Genomic DNA, 16,761 nt, shown 5'->3' with positions numbered 1-16,761 from the left:
AGTACTCGAGTTGTAAAAAAAATAAAAAATCAGGGGGGATGGTGGATTTTATCATATGGGGACAGATAATTTGTACTGATTACAAATAATATAATATATTACAAATAATAGCAGTGACCAAAACACCTGCAGAAATACTGCAGGAATGACATAGCAGCAGTTAAATGCAGCCTTCTGTAAGCTTTAAATATCCACTGGGCTTACATCAAATACATCAAAACACAACAATAAAAAACAGTTTTCTGAACTTATCAATATGACTCTGTCCTTCACAGGATAAGTACAATGGATCACTGCAAAAACTCAAAATCTTAACAATTTGTCTTATTTCTAATTAAAATGTCTCATTTTAGTAAAAAAATCTCATTACACTTAAAACAAGACTCATCACTGGAAAAAACAACAATTTTCACCTGTTTCAAGTAGATTTTCACTTGAAATAAGTAGAAAAATCTGCCAGTGGAACAATTTTTTTTGCTTGTAATAAGCACCACTGGCAGATTTTCCTACTTGTTATTTCAAGTGAAAATTTACTTGAAACAGGTGAAAATTGTCAAATAAGTTATTTTTCTGGTGTTATTTTTCTGGTGGTGACTTTAAATGTTGAAATAGTAGTAAAACCACATTCATTGATGAAATGACATAAGGGATGGCAGTTTTACTGGGGGGATGATTTGGACCTTTTTTATTTCAGGGGGGATGCCATCCCCTCTCATCCCCCCTCAACTCCAGTACTGAATGTAACTCGTTACTACCCACCACTGATTAAATGCTGTCAGGCTGCATTTCATCAGATTTTGGGTTGTTTGGTCTCGGGCGCTTGTTTTTCTCGCGAGATCTGGCAACCCCGGCTGTCCCGGACTGTAACGGTACAGAAAGTTTGGTGGATTTAAGGAACTGAATGTTGATCTGGAAACCACATTCCTGGCTCTATGTGACGTTTGGAGATAATAACCCGACCAGGCCGGCGGCGAGAGTGAGGTGTACTGACTTTATTGCCATGATTTACAAACTCAGCCCCGGTGACAGAGCAGAGGTTTTGGTCGGGGAGCGGATCCGGAGCGGAATGGAGCCGCTTTGCTGCTCCTCCCGGTGAAGAATGAACTTCGGGGTCCCCGCCAACTCGCTGCTGCTGCTCCGCGCCTGCGATGAGGGAGACTACGAGGCGGCCCGGGGGGTCCTGGAGCCCGGGGCCCCGCGGGACTGCGGCCGCCAGAGCCGGCTGGAGAGCCGGCTGGACAGCCCGGCCGAGGCGGCTCCTCTGCCGGCCCCGCCGGCCCCGCTGGTGCCGGTGGACGGCACGGACGAGGAGGGCAACACCGCCCTGCAGTTCTCCGCCGCCAGCGGCCACGACAGCCTGGTGCGCTTCCTGCTGCGGAAGGGCGCCTCGGTGGACAGCCGCAACCACTACGGCTGGACGCCGCTCATGCAGGCGGCCAGGTGGGGAGCTGCTCCGGGGACCCGGCCCATGCACCCCTACTTCACATCAGTAAAGCCTGATTTATGGTTCTGCGTTAGATCGACGCAGAAACCTTACGCCGTACGTGGCGCGTCGCCGCGTACCCTACGCCGTAGGGTCTGCGTTGGTCTAACGCGGGACCATAAATCGGCCTTAAGAGTGTTTTTTTTTGACAATATGTTTATTGTCGTTTTTTAGTTTTTCAAACTTAGTTTAGTTTATTTGCACATAAAACAGAACCTGTATAAACAGTAAAAACAATTGTCAAATTAAGCATTGTGCAGGAGCGGTAGAAGCCTTTACAAAACAAACATAACAACAATAACAACGGCAGTAACAGCAGCAGTAGTAGCAGCTGACTTCAAAGTTTAGTTTTTTTGTTTATTTATTTAGCAATATAAGACAAATTGAACAAAAAAATGAAAAAACAATGAAATAATATGCAAGGAAAGGAAGAAGCCTGGTGGCTTATATAGAATCCTTTCCATATATGAATAAAAAACACAACAAAAGCTACAAAAGGGGGAGTAAAAAAAACAAAAGACACAAAAGAAAATGTAACTCAGATCAAATAATGAACACTACAAAGATGAAACAATAAGAAAGTTCTTTAAATGTTAAAGCAAAACCACAATACACAAAACACAATATAAAAAATGCATAATATAAAACAGAAAAAGACAATTTAGCATGAAAAAGAAAAACAATACTGAATTATTGAAAGATAGGAAAAATGATGAAGATGTAGGATAATTGCATGAAAAGAAGTACAATTTAACAACTCCAGAAGTGTTTCTGATCTAAAGAATGCTTTTTTCAAGTGTTTTTTGAACAAAGCCAGTGAAGATATTGATTGTAGTGATGTAGGTAAATTGTTCCATAGGGATGGTCCTCTGTACTTTAAAGTGCGTACAACATTTATGCATACATTACATAGACACACATACACTTAGCTTGCACCATTTTCAATTGAAATATAAATAATTATATTTAATTAACCAATCAGAGAGGAAAAATAAAATAAATAAATTAAACAGAAATAAATAAATAAAAAATAAATGTATAAAAAGATGATATTTTCCACAATATTTACAAGTTATTTTCAGGTAAATCTTGCACTTTCATCTGTCATAATGTTCATATATGGTTCCCAGAGTTCAAGGCAAGGCAAGGCAAGTTTATTTGTATAGCACAATTCAACACAAGGTAATTCAAATTGCTTTTCATCAACATTAAAAGCGGCAAGACACAATTAAACAGTAAATAACAAATAAAATGAAATACAATTATGAGAAAAGAAGGTAAAATAATAAAAAGCACAAGTTCCTGAAAACTAAGGGCAGTAGAGTACTGCAGGTACACATCTCATTCGTGGTTTTCAGAAAGTATTTAATTTAAGAGTATGCTTAAATACCAAATAAATGAAATAACATGATAAGAAAAGAGGTAAAATAATAAAAAGCACAAGTTGTTAAAAATAAGGGCAGTAGAGTACAGCAGGTAAGTATTTAATTAAGGAGTACGCTTCAGTAAACTACCGGTAATGTTTTTAGGCCTGATTTAGGCCACCATTCATATGGTGGAGTTTGACTGGGGTTATGTACACTCTCATTAACCACTTGTATTGGAGTAGTCGAGATCTTGTGTTTATTGTTTGTTTTTGAGCTTTTAAACATGAATAATATAAGAGTTACAACAAAACCCATATGGGCTTCAACTAGGGTTGCCAACTCCCTGAAAAATAAATAAGGGACACCTCAACCCGATTGCCTTCACCCTTCCTGGTGTGGTGAATTTTTTTTGCGATTTTTTGTGAGTGAATTTTTGTGATTTTTTTAACTATTTGACTCGAACCTGAATTGAATTAGATGCATATTTTTGAATGCCATTAACACATGGAAAACAAATTATTATCCAGCAATTCACTTTAATACAAAATAACAAAATGAACTGAATAAAATAAGTATCTTTCTTAAACGGAAACCTGTCCTGCTTAACTTAAAATTGTATGAATTAATACAAAACAATAGAAAAAAAGCAGAACATCCATTCTGTAATAGTGCACATTTAATGCAATATAGTGCAATAACAAAAGTGCAAACAGAAAGTCTGTAGAGATATTTTGTAAACATATTTGTGCCTCAAAGGCCATGACTGTAGGCTACAGTTGGAATAAAACAGAAAAAAATAACTTATGAACTTAATGCCAATTTCAATGCCATTTTCCATTGGCATTTTATGACAATTTTTTGACTCTCACAGTAATACGGGACAAAGTGCGTCCCTTTTCAGCTCAATACGGAACACGTACTTTAGTTTATAAATACGGGATGATTCCGTTTTTCAAGGGACAGTTGGCAACCCTAGCTTCAACTCTTCTTCAGAGAAGAAAACTGCACTAATGTGCATCCAACAGGTTAACACATCTGTTTCCAGCTGAGCTGAAGACAAATGTTTGAGTTTCTTTTTATTAAACGGTACATGTTGTTTAAAAAGAGCATATTTTCAGTGGTTTAAATCATTTTACTGAAGGTGCTACCCATTCAAATATTATATTATAAGCAACCCTGTCACTTTATAGCGTGAAAACAATCAGGGAGCTGTTCAGATTTGCAGACACTTGACGTCACAGACCAACCTTTACTTCTTTTAAATCTAATCTTTTAAATCTAATCATACCCCACAACTGACTGACACCACCTCTTAAAAGACAGACATTTCAAAAAGAGCTAATGATACGACATTAACTTTTGGAAAAAATAAAAAAATATGTCTCCTTCAAGTATTATTCTTTGTGCAGGTTTGGTCATCTGACCGTCGCTCATCTCCTCCTGGAGAACGGGGCAGAGATCAATGCTCGGAACAGGCTTGGTGCAAGCGTCCTGATGATGGCAGCTCGTGGGGGGCACGTACACGTTGTGAAGCTGCTTCTTGAGAGCGGCGCCTACGTCGATGACTACGATCATCTGGCTGAAGCTGCAGAAGCGTCCCCCAATGGCAACAATAACAACAGGTTTTATTTTCCCAGTGACCGAACCTTTGAAAACCCTCTATTCCCATTCATTTTGGTTTGAGAGTTTAACTTGCCTCTTTTATCTCAGCTCAATTAGCTGTGGACCTGGTGAAGGCTGTCCTGGAGGGGGGATTGGCCGAGCTTTCATGGACATCACAGCCCTGATGGTGGCGTCCCAGCACGGCCATGAGGCCACAGTGCTCTTGCTGCTGGAGTGGGGCTCCGATGTCAACTTTTCCCAGAAGATCACTGGCTGGGGACCGCTGATGGCAGCGACCCTCAGCGGAAAGGTAGAGCAAATAGATGGATATTCTAGTATTAATGATCTGGAGCAGCTGCTGAATCAACGTGTGTCCTGTGTTCTGAAGGTGGCTGTGGCTCAGCAGCTGGTGGAGCGGGGAGCCGATCCAGACCGGGTCAACGTTCTGTCCAAGACGGCCTTTGAGCTCTCCATGCAGTTAAAACAGAGGGACATCAAGGCCTATCTGGACTCCATTACTACTGTTCGCCCTCAGACAGGTTCGGGTTCCTCTCCATTTCAGATTCACACAGGTTTTAACGGGACAATAATCTGGAAAAGGGTTTAAACTGTAATTTAAAACATTAGAAACGTGTTGACACATTCAGAGTGATGGAAAAGAGTCAACAGGGGAGTGTGCAATGTGGAAGAGTAAATGAACCTGTTGGCAGAAACAACAAATACATCTCCCTTGCAGAGGAAGGATTTGAGTGACGTCTTCTGTTCAATTTTGAAAAAACAGTCTGAATCTTTTAGCTCTGGATGCCGAAGCTGATTCAAGCGGCCGTTAGTCCTCAGCTGCAGCAGTCTACCTGGTTTACATGCAGATTACGTTGCTGCTCTGCTGTCGCCCGCACAGAGACTCTCTCTACAACAGGGGTTGGCAACCCGCGTCTTTAGAGCCGCATGCGGCTATTTAGCGCCGCCCTAGTGGCTCTTTGGAGCTTTTTAAAAAATGTTTGACCTTTTTTTTCCTTTTTTTCTTCTTTTTTTAATTTTTTTTCTTCTTTTTTTTATTTTTTTTTCCTTTTTTTCTTCTTTTTTCTCTTTTTTTCTTCTTTTCTCTTTTAATCTTCCTTTTTCCTTTCCTTTTTAATCTCGACATTTCGACTTTTTTCTTGAAATTTTTACTTTTTTCTCGACTTTTTTCCTCAACATTTTGACTTTTTTCTCGACATTTCGACTTTTTTCTTGACATTTCGACTTTTTTCTTGACATTTTGACTTTTTTATCAAGATTGTACTTCAACATTAATCTCGACATTTCAACTTTTTTCTCGAAATTTTGACTTTTTTCTCGACATTTCGACTTTTTTCTCGAAGTGCATAATGAAATCAAGCATCTTCCCCCAGTTATAACTAATATAGATACATGCAGCATGTGTTGCCTTTCATTCTAAGGCTGATACAAGACTTATTTGTTTTTTGTGTTTTTTTGGTCCAATATGGCTCTTTCAACATTTTGGGTTGCCGACCCCTGCTCTACAAGAATAGACCGATTTGATTGGCTGCCTGTGACCTTTGGGCATAATTAATGAGCTCCACCAGGTAGCTGGACTTAGGTGCAAAGCAAATATGAATTTGCAACTAGTACATCTAGAATTTTTAGAGTGTCCTCGAGGGGCACTGCCTGAGAAACTGCCATGTCGCTGTGATCAATACTGTAACCACATGGACTTGGAAGCACCTTTGTCACTCAACACAGTAAAGATCTTTCATCCAGAAATGTAACCTGACACGATGAGGAAATCATTTTTCCACTCTACACAGAAACACTGCCAAATTCTTGTGGCCCAAACTCATCTTAGATGGACAGAAAGACAGATGTGCATGTTCTGTGGTCTGATGAGTCCACATTTCAGCTTGTTTTTTCTTATTTTGGGGGTGAAATCATTCGTTTTCTGCACCAAAGACCAGAATGGCTATCTCGGCTCTTGTCACTGAAAGATGTAAAAGCAAATGTCGATGATCATATGAGGACGCATCAGTGCCCATGATGGGTGACTTGCATGCATTGACTTGTATGAAAGTACCATTGATGTTGCGCAGTATATGAGAGGTCCGTGGTTATTTAAGTAGGACAATGTCAGACCTCATTCTGCTCATCGTAAAACAGCATGGCCTCATAGATACGGAGTGCGTGCGCTTGACTGGCCTGCCTGCAGGGCAGATCAGTCTCATGATGCACCGTATATTTAAAATGTATAGCGCATCATGAAGAGGAGAATCAGACAATGACCGAAGACTTCTGAGCAACTGAATCTTGTTTTCAGAAAGAATGGAAAACCATCTTGAGAAACAGTAAAGCTGGGCATACACTGCGATATTTTAAATCGTTTGAGACTGCCTCATCTCACACTGCACGACTAGATCGCGGAGTTCAAAAGTTCCGAGCCCACGATTTATGTTCTCACACTGTACGAGCCGATGCTCGGATGCGACCCGTCTGCTCACACTATACGATCATAATCCTCCCGTCAGACCTCTCTGTACTGGAACTCGAGGCCGGTTTTGGGGCAGGGGTGGGCTGTTCCAACCCAAACGTGCGTCCTCTCCACCCGATCAAAGGTTATGGGGATCCTTTATTTTTTTATAATTTTATTTTTTTATATATATATATATAAAAAAAATCTCAAAATATCTGTACCGTTTCTGATTGGGCGGGCACTGCGCATCATTTTTAGACAAAACAAAGAACGCATACAGCAAAAGTTGTGTCTCGGCGGAGGGACCCGACGTCCCAGCAAAATGAGAAGAGAAAAAAAGAGTTGTTCCGAACAGCAGACAGTGCACACACTAAAGGCTGATTTATGGTTCCGCGTTACACCAACGCAGAGCCTACGGCGCAGGGTACGCGGCGACCCGCACGTACGTGGAAATGCTGTCTTTTTTGCTATTAAAACATGATTTGTAATGTGAATTTGCAACACTTAAACTACAAATAATAGTTTTTGACGTAACATCAGAGATTGCACATGCTCTCTGCGAAAGGATGAGTCCAATCGGGTCGTAGCTGCTTCAACTGTGATTCCTTCACGAGGAGCGACCAGGATTTCAAACACGCTGGATTTTCTTGCGACCTCACGATTCGTGATCGGGAGCTCGTCGTGAGGTGTTAATCGCTCGTCGTTACCCCACGTTTACTGCACGAGGCACGAGCAACGATTGGGTCGAAATCGGGCCCGATCAAAAAAAAGTCGCACGACTGGGAAATCGGCTCAAAACGAGCCGATAATCGTACAGTGTATGCCCGGCTTAAGTTTAGAACATTTTTTTTCCATGATTATGTCATTATACACCACTACAATGGGTTTTAAATAAAACAGTCTAGATGTGATAAAACTGCATCTCAGGTTTCAACAAAAATATGGCATCTGCTATTTAGGAATTACAGCCATTTTAAGATAAGATAAGCCCGTGATCCTCCCAGTTTTGCCTTCAGGAAAAGTCTTGAGTTGCTTTCCAAGTGTGTTTAACCTCATTATTCATCTGCGCTGTGAGGCTCCATCCTATCATTGTATGTCTCCACTTTATCACATGCACCTTTTCCAGAGGATTCTTCCATTCCTGTTGCTGTTTTCGAGCTTAGCGGTGCTTTTCTTAATTTATAACAACGAGCCAGTCGATTCATTGGCCACACATCTATCTTTTACAGATGTGTGTTGTGCGTCAGTCTTGACGTCCTCTTTCACTGGTAGCTCCAGTCAAACAGCTGACAAACGTCAACTCAGCACCTGATATCAACTCCAGAGCGTTTTATCTGCTTGATTTGTCTTGAAATGAAAAGAGAATGACCACCTAACGTCTTTTCAGTAAACTGTCCAAAAATGTTTGAGCCCCTGAAAATGGATGTACGTATTTAAAACGGCTTTAATTCCTGAATAGTAAAAGCCATTTTCTTTTGTGAAACCTCTTAAATTAAAGTTTAAACTCTACACTTTGGTCACATGTTTCATTTTACTTTTTTGGGGCTGGTGTATAAAGGCAAAATAATGAACACTGTCACAATCTTAAGTACTTTTAGACATAACTGTAACTAAATTAAAGCTGCAAAGGATTTATAAGCGTAAGTAATGGGAAGATGAGAGGCTGAGTCCTCAGTGTAATAATGGCACTAAAAACGTTGGATTTTAGGACCAGATTTTAGAGATGCTCAGGTTTAACTTGTTTACTGCTTCTGTAGAAATGTTGCTTCTTCCTGCCAAGTTAATAATTTACTATATTTTGATCTCTGAAAGTTGCTGGAATTGTTTGACAGTTTTTGAGTTTTATTCTGGTGAAATGTTTCAACAGTTTGGTAGAAGTGACATGTTTGCATCTCCTCCCTTTCTGTTTGTGTTTTTGCAGTTTTTGCAGGGGGTTTTTAGCTCAGTTTACAGGCAGACAGTCACAATGACACAATGTTAGTTTGAAGATTGATTGCTGATTGCAATAATAGCATAATCATTTCCCGAAGCTCAGTTGTAGCTTTATTCTTTGATATATAAGCCATATTTTTACTGAGATAAACCATGTTCTTGTTTGATTGGTTTGATGACTGAAACAGAATTTGACTGATGTGCAAAATTAACAAAAAAATATTTTCTTATTAAGCTGATTTTAATTTTTTTTAAAGACATGTAGCATAAATGGTGTTCCAGCTGAAGCACACTGTTTTTTATGAGGTTTTCAGTTGTCTACCTTTACTTATTTCTTTCTCTGCTTTCTTGGATGTTTCTATTTCTGTTAGTGGCAACTGCACCGGTCAGTGTTTATGTGCACAACCCCCCACACTGACTGACAGCTGATCCATGTGGAGTCGGGCCATAGTTTCAGGGTTCATCAGAAGTCTTGCCTTTTCTCAGTCTGGCTTGTTTTTCCACAGATGATGAGAGGAGGAGACCAGATGTCTTTAACGCCCTCAAACTTGGTGAGTAAATGGAAAAGCAAGGATATTATCATGTACTTTTGTACTTGTTTTGCATGCTCATTCTTACGCAAACACAAGTGTTTTAAACGTTTTTATGTACTTGTGCATGCTTGAGCATCCTTGTATTTGATCATGACTCAGGGAATTCACAGCTGGTTAAAGAGATCCTGGAGGAGGATCCTACTCAGGTGAATTCGTCCAATCAGGAGGGAGCGTCCCCGCTCATGATGGCTGCGGTGAGCGGCCAGATAGAGGTGGTGCAGCTGATGGTGGAGAAGAACGCCGACATCGACAAACAGGACGGCGTTCACGGCTGGACTGCTTTAATGCAAGCCACTTATCACGGGTGAGCAGAAGAGGCCAGTTTATTTTCATCACTGCTGGGTTTTGATGTGGAGTCTGTTGGTAATTAGGATGAATTGACAATTTTTCACCAAAAAGGGACAAAGAGTGAAAACCTGTTGGGTCTGTAAGACTCTACAACGGTGTAGTGTTGAAGATAGAGTACGCATGTTGTAATTAACACTCCTTTTCCACATTGTTTCTCCCTCTGCTGCTCTCATCCAGCAACAAAGACATTGTCAAGTACCTGCTGAGTCAAGGAGCTGACGTGAACCTCCGAGCTAAGAATGGATACACCGCCTTTGATTTGGTGATGCTGCTCAATGACCCCGGTAGGCCCTTTCATCATCACTCGCTTTCATGGCAGCTTTAGAAAGTCCAGTGAGACTGAACGACTGATAAAATAATCACTTGCTAATTTAATATAATAAATAGTGCATTCAAAAAAAGTATAAACCATTTATAAAACTTTGTTCTCTATTGTGAAAATGGTTGATAATTAAATACCTATTGAAATTATTACTTATAGTTTGGTTAATCAGGTTAATCAATGAAATACAGATCTGAACCTGTTAATTGATCGATATACATATTAAAGCCGAAGATTTAAAAATTCTCAGATATATTCTTCTATTGGCTTCGGGACAATAATTAAAGAAAGTAATTTATAGATAATCCAATTATGGCAAAGCCCTGATGAAATTTCACAGTAGTTTTTGCAATCATCTGTTTTTATAGGGAATTTGTGGAAATTCCTTGCAAACGATCTGATCTTATACATGTTTCAGTGTTTTGAGTGTGTTGTGAGACGTGTTTGCAAACATGAAGAAGAAGACAGATTAAAGGCGAAAGTCCTGAACTTTTGAAGTTCACATTTGTTCCTAATGCCTATGAATTAATTTATTTTTATTTGCTCTTTTTTTTTGTTAGACACTGAGCTTGTACGCCTCTTAGCGGCGGTATGTATGCAAGTGGACAAGGACAAGACCAAACATCGTGGGAGAACTGTAATTACTCGCTCCAAAAGCAGACAGTCTCTCAACAATGTCCCTCTGCCACCAGATGACAAGGGAGGCCTGAAGGTAAAGAGGCATTACAGTCCTCTTACTGTTGTATTAAAGTGTACATGATGGAGGCACAATTTGCTCTACTGATCTGATATTTAGTAGATTAATTTTATAAAATGAAGTCATGATGTTATCATCTTCTGGTCAACCCTCTTGCAGTCCTGGTGGAGCAGGATGTCAAATCGCTTCCGGCGGCTGAAGCTGACCCACACGTTCAGGAACGGCCTTTTAACCAGTCGCCTGGCTCCATTTCCTGATGATGCTGTCACTTCGCTGGATGCTACGATGAAGGCAAACACAAAGGCTGCTGCTGTAGCTAATGGAGCGACACCCGCTTCCACCCCGGGAGGGAATGACGGCAGCTCCGTCTGGGCGGTCAAAACCAAAGATGCAGGTGAGTTTTCTTCTCATTACAAAGAAAGGCGATAGTGCTTGAACTTTTTAGTTTACTTTAGCTTAACATTTGTTTATGTGTTTCTTTGAATAAATGAACAGATCACGCTATATTATAATGCGGCATGTGGAAAGCAACTGTATGAATATAATGTATTGTGTTTTAGCAGGTTATTGCAGAGCATCCTCAGAAAAGGAGGACCCTCTAATAACCACAATGGTAAGACTGTTTCTCTTACCAATAAATCATTTGTTGGACAGTTTTTCAAGCTTGTAAATATCAGAAATGATCTCAATTAGCCTTGGAAAATGATTAAGCTTGGTTTGCAATAAAGTGGTTCAAGTCCCACAGGGTGCAGAAGTGCATGAATCGTGGCCATTCTTGTGAATGAGAGAGATCCCAGCAGAGGCCTGTGGGCTGGTTTAGAGCCGTGGCAAAAGCAACGGTCTGTTCTGCTCAAGTAAAACCAACCCAGTCTATTTTGGCGCTGGACCACAGCTATTTCACATCAATTTACAAACAACAGACCGAGCTGGCAGCAAGTCAGACATGAGAATGGAAAAAAGATTATGACGATTTTGAAAATAAAACACCAGGAGCAGGCTCTGACTTGAGCGTTAACATTATAATAACCCATGGAGGCTGTTGGTAAACAATTCAGAGGGTTTTAGATGAGTTTTGAAGGAGAAGAGGTTCTGTTAAGAGGTGGAAAAGCTAATTTTATTTAATTTATTCATCTCGGTATATTTGAATGATTCCAGAAAGAACAAGACATTGAGAGATGTATATCCTTTAAATGAGCAAACTACCTTGTGATTCTCATGTGAGCATGAGACTTTGGGGTAAACTCATAGCCTCATAAATTCATCCAAGGAGACAAATGCTGTATTTTTAAAGACTCCTGCAGTGAGACTTGAGAACAGACCAAAACCGGATCACGGCGCTCCCACTCCCTCTGGGATTGAAGCATGAGGTTTTAGGTTTTTGAACAGTCTTTCATTTACAAATCCTAGCAGAAAAGAGGAGTAAAGAAGATGCTTAGAACTCATTTGATTAATATCAGTGATGATTATGTTTGTAAAAACTCTGATAGTGCTTTTGTCATGACTTTTTGATGCTTCTTACACATTTAATAAGTGTCATATAAAGATTTCGTTTTCTTTTTGTGTTTTCTTAATACTCACTTACTGTTTTGTTTTCCCTGTAAGCTAAGAATTGGAGCCCCGCTGACCCGACTGCCCAACGACAAGCTGAAAGCAGTGATTCCTCCTTTCTTGCCTCCGTCCAACTTTGAGGCGTGGAACTCGGACCGCTCACGTCTGCTCCGAGAGGGGAAAAGCGAAGTCCCCCGCCTGCCGATGCCGCCGCAAAGGAAGCTCAATAGCAGCGGGAACTCTGATATTGTGAGTGCCTGTGGATTCTGGTTGGTACAGGCGAAGCCCAGTCCACGTACTGGTAGTTATTCTTGTACCTGCTCTCTTTTATACAACAGACATCGATCAGCCGTGTGGTTAACAGATCCATTAAGTTCCCCAGCATCTCCAAAGGGCCCTCCTCCTCCTCGCCCTCTAACTCTGGCCACTACCACTCCCCCCACTCCTCCGGAGGCTCCAACGGAGTGGCAGGACTCAACCGGGACTCTCACAATCGATCAGGTACATGCAATAAAAAAACAAATGCACATTTAAATAATGAAAATAAAAAAGTGTAATAACTAGTGTTGTCCCGATCGATCGGCCGCCCGATCGATCAGGCCCGATCACGGCATTTTCAAAACATCGATATCCGCCAAAAAAGTATCGGGATATACCTAGTTATTAATGTTTTTAATATATATTAAATCGTTTTATATATCGTTGCATTTAACATCACTTCCGGCCGACGAAGTAAAGCGTAACTAACATGGTTTACATGTTTGAATAGTGAAATTTTATATCTGTTCATGTTGCATTAAGCTGCTGCTATTCATTTCATGCCATTCAGAATGTTGCACTAAGGTTAAGCCAATAAGTATTTTAATTTTCTTGTGTTTGTGAGTTTGACTGGATGTCATTCAATTACCTATTTTGAAGTTAAATGTATTTATTTTTGTTATTGCACTATTCTGCACTTTTTGTTTAATTTACAATTTCATGTTTTTACATTTTGTGGCACCAGAGCTGATAAGCTTTGTTGAAATATATGTCCATGTTGTTCTCCAATGGACAATAAAAGAAACATATTTGAGTTTTAGTCCTCTTTTTTTCTTTTATTTTTAAAATTCATTGCCAAAATGTATCTGATCGGGAAAAGTATCGGAAATGTATCAGGAGCCAAAAAAAGTGATCGGATCGGGAAAAATGGGGATCGGCAGATACTCAAACTCAAGTGGATCGGGATCAGATCAGGAGTTAAAAAATCCTGATCGGGACAACAATAGTAATAACTGTAGTACGCATTATCTGTGAGACATGTGCCGTTTACAACAGCTGTATAACACAACGTACCGGTATCTCTCCTTCACACCAGGGGGCAGTGCAGACAGTGTTCTTTCCCAGATCGCAGCCCAGAGAAAAAGAGCAGCAGGCCTGTTGGAGGTGAAGGGCCAAACTCAAGAAAAGCAGCACAGCCAGGCACAGAACCAGCCCCAGCTGCCAAACTCAGTACCCGGTCTGCCACCGCCTGATATCAGCCTGCCTGACATCCCCTCCCACCCCAGCCTGGTCGCCTCGGACATCCATTCTAGGAGGGTGTGTGTTTTGTTTCCATCACGGTATGAGCATAAAAGGGCTGCAAGAACACGCTAGTTAACTGCTTCACCTGTCCATCCTCCTTTGTCTTTATTTGTAGAAGATGGACCTAAAAATGAGACCTCAGTCAGGAAATTCCTCCACCTCCAAGAGCACATCACCCACCCTAACACCTTCTCCATCACCCACACCAAAGACTCCTGCGGGGCCGGGGGACTCTCTGTCCTCGGCCTCGTCTCACCCGCGCTCCAAGAGCAGCGGCGGCTCCAGCAGTGGAACCATCACTGATGAAGGTGATGGTTGTATTGAATTTGAATAAATTAAATAAAACCAGATCAAACTGCCCATTTTAAAGATGACCTTCATCATTTTTCTTTTCCTTTAAAAAAAATACAGATGAACTATCTAGTATTTTGAAGAAACTGTCCCTGGAGAAATATCAGCCTATATTTGAGGAACAAGAGGTATTTAATCATTTTCTTCACATGAAAAAGAGTACAGTCTCCCTCATCTAAAAAGTCAGATTTTCCATTTGTTGTTCAGACATGTTTTAAAGCTTTTAAACTGCTTCTCTTTCAGGTTGACATGGAAGCGTTTCTGACTCTAACAGATGGAGACCTGAAGGAGCTGGGCATCAAAACAGACGGGCCCCGACAGCAAATCCTCGCTGCCATATCAGAGCTCAATGCTGGAAAGGTGCATTAAGCTGAACCTCGTGTCTACAATCATGCTTTTGGTTTTCCAATTGTCTTTCCGCCATAGTAGAGGCCAACTTTATGTGTTAATAAACTACCTCAGAAAAATAATTTAAGTATTTTAAACATTGATGTAAATGATAAAAAACAAAAAGCAGAGGGAAACAGTTTAGGATGGTATTACAGTGAGTGGCGTTTGACGGTAGCTGCTGCGTGTCACCAGGGGCGAGAGAGGCAGATCCTTCAAGAGACAATCCACAACTTCCAGTCCTCCTTTGGTAGCAGCGCCAGTAACCCAAGGCCCCCAGGACAGCCGCGCTGTGAGTTAAAAATACTACAACTGCACTGATGGAGAAATTATAGAGAGTACACAAGATTTGAATCTGTTTGTCTTCCTGTCTTTCTTTATCAGCTCCAACAACTTGGATGAGACACCAAGTTCGTTCCTCCAGCAAGAGGTAACCTTCAGCCCTGATGCCCACCAGGAGCTACACATGAGGTCCCTAAAGTAGGAGTATAAAGTGGTGACTTGCTGCCAAGGTACCGTTATCACGAAGTGGTCTTAACGCAAGTGTCCCAAAACACTGGAGTAATTAGTGCCAGTGGACACCGCAGACTCTATCGTCTTCTGGACCAAAGAGGACTGACCTGGACCAAATCCAGCCATCCATCTATTTTCTATACCCTCTTAATCCTGTAGAGGGCCGCAGGGTTCTGCTGGAGCCTATCCCTGGACCAAATCACCTTTCATTATTCCTCGCGGAGTCTAAAGCATAGCTGCCAAAGTTTAATACCCGGATGTTTTTATCTACTGCTCGTGCAGAATATGAATTAAGATAAAAGCTGAGAGAACTGGGAATATTGAAGGACAATGGATGACAGGGGACTGAGTTTTAACCCTGACTGTTTTTGTTTTATCTCAATAAATGTGAGAGATAAAGATCATGTATAAGTCGAGAGAAAACAGATCTATGGATTTTATGTAAAACAGTAAAAAAAACAAACTGTGATTAGGACGTACAGGGGGATGCTCTGACGTATAAGGTGCACTGATGTGGGATCTAACTGCGGAAAAAGACTGAGACGTTAACTAGAGTATTATTAGCCGTTTAATCTCTTGGATTGGTTTTAGTGGAGTTTTTATGTTTTCATAGACCACTATGCACACAGATGATTCAAGTAAAAGCCTTTCCATCATGATAATATAACCATTATTATAAAGTATTACGGTACTAAATGTTTTCTTTCTGTTTAACATCTTAAATGAAAATGCTTTTTTTTTTGTACAGAGAAATAATAAAGTTTGTCTGAAAGGGGTTTATTGAGCAAAACTTTCCCTGTTTTATTTTTTCCCTTGTGGCTCCACTAGCGGTTGGATGGAGGGCTTTGCCATTCCTGAGATATCAGGTATTTACAGTAATCTACGCATGAAATGTTCAGCACTGATCAGTTAGGCATGGTCTGACATGATGTCATATCCTGTTTAGTCATGGGGAAGTCCAGTAGACATAAATGGGAACAAAATGACTAAATAATACTAAAAACTTATCATAAAACATGTGTACCAAAATTGAATGCTACCAAATGCAGTGAACTGAACTTTTCATGGTCTTCGGGTTTAAGACCAGATTTGTGGTTTGGAGCATCAAAAGAGCAGAAAAAGCTTCAAATCTTTCCACATTTTCCATCATATTTTATTGAATTGAGGAATCTTCTTAAAAGTTATGCATTTTTTTTAAAGTAAATCAATACACATTAATCTGCAATGACTGAACAAAAATAAGTGATCTTAAGTGTTCGGGGAATTAATTAAAATAGATATGTGTAATATCCCTCTTACATGTGTATTAATTGATGAAACTGAGCATCCTGTTTCTATCAGTGGCCTTATTCAAGTCCAAAATACTTTAATTAATCCCCAAAGGGACATTAGTTAGTTATTAATTATTAAGCAAAATGTGCAGTTAGGAGCAAAGATGGACACAGAATTTCTATTTTGCCAAAGTTTTGGGAAAAATCTTTAAAAAAAAAACAGTGTTTCACAAAGATTGAAAGAAATTTGTAGAACCAGTGTTCAAGATCCTCCCGGGACAGAGGTTTGCCTTTTAAGGACCACGCCGTAACGCATACCACCG

The 16,761-nt window shown here is 40.4% G+C and overlaps 1 protein-coding gene across 2 annotated transcripts; it reads left to right on the top strand.

Annotated features, from left to right (window-relative positions):
• The first annotated feature begins 860 nt into the window (after positions 1 to 860).
• On the top strand, positions 861 to 15,957 carry LOC133423491 (ankyrin repeat and SAM domain-containing protein 6-like). Of its 2 annotated transcripts, none has more exons than XM_061713679.1 (18): positions 861 to 1,440; positions 4,260 to 4,472; positions 4,561 to 4,762; positions 4,841 to 4,991; positions 9,355 to 9,399; positions 9,541 to 9,745; positions 9,967 to 10,073; positions 10,672 to 10,823; positions 10,968 to 11,202; positions 11,372 to 11,421; positions 12,411 to 12,605; positions 12,695 to 12,857; positions 13,711 to 13,931; positions 14,032 to 14,224; positions 14,328 to 14,395; positions 14,511 to 14,627; positions 14,850 to 14,946; positions 15,039 to 15,957. In XM_061713679.1, exons 1-18 carry the CDS (start codon positions 1,100 to 1,102, stop codon positions 15,086 to 15,088), a joined length of 2,805 nt encoding a protein of 934 aa, XP_061569663.1. In that variant the 5' UTR covers positions 861 to 1,099; the 3' UTR covers positions 15,089 to 15,957. The 2 variants fall into 2 exon arrangements, with proteins under 2 accessions (XP_061569663.1, XP_061569662.1); XM_061713678.1 differs by having other exon boundaries at positions 11,369 to 11,421.
• The last annotated feature ends 804 nt before the right edge of the window (positions 15,958 to 16,761 follow it).

The sequence above is a fragment of the Cololabis saira genome, chromosome 22, assembly GCF_033807715.1.
Source record: "Cololabis saira isolate AMF1-May2022 chromosome 22, fColSai1.1, whole genome shotgun sequence".
Classification (NCBI taxonomy): domain Eukaryota; kingdom Metazoa; phylum Chordata; class Actinopteri; order Beloniformes; family Belonidae; genus Cololabis; species Cololabis saira.
Note: the sequence above shows the minus strand (reverse complement) of the source record. Positions and strands in the feature narration are given on the sequence as shown.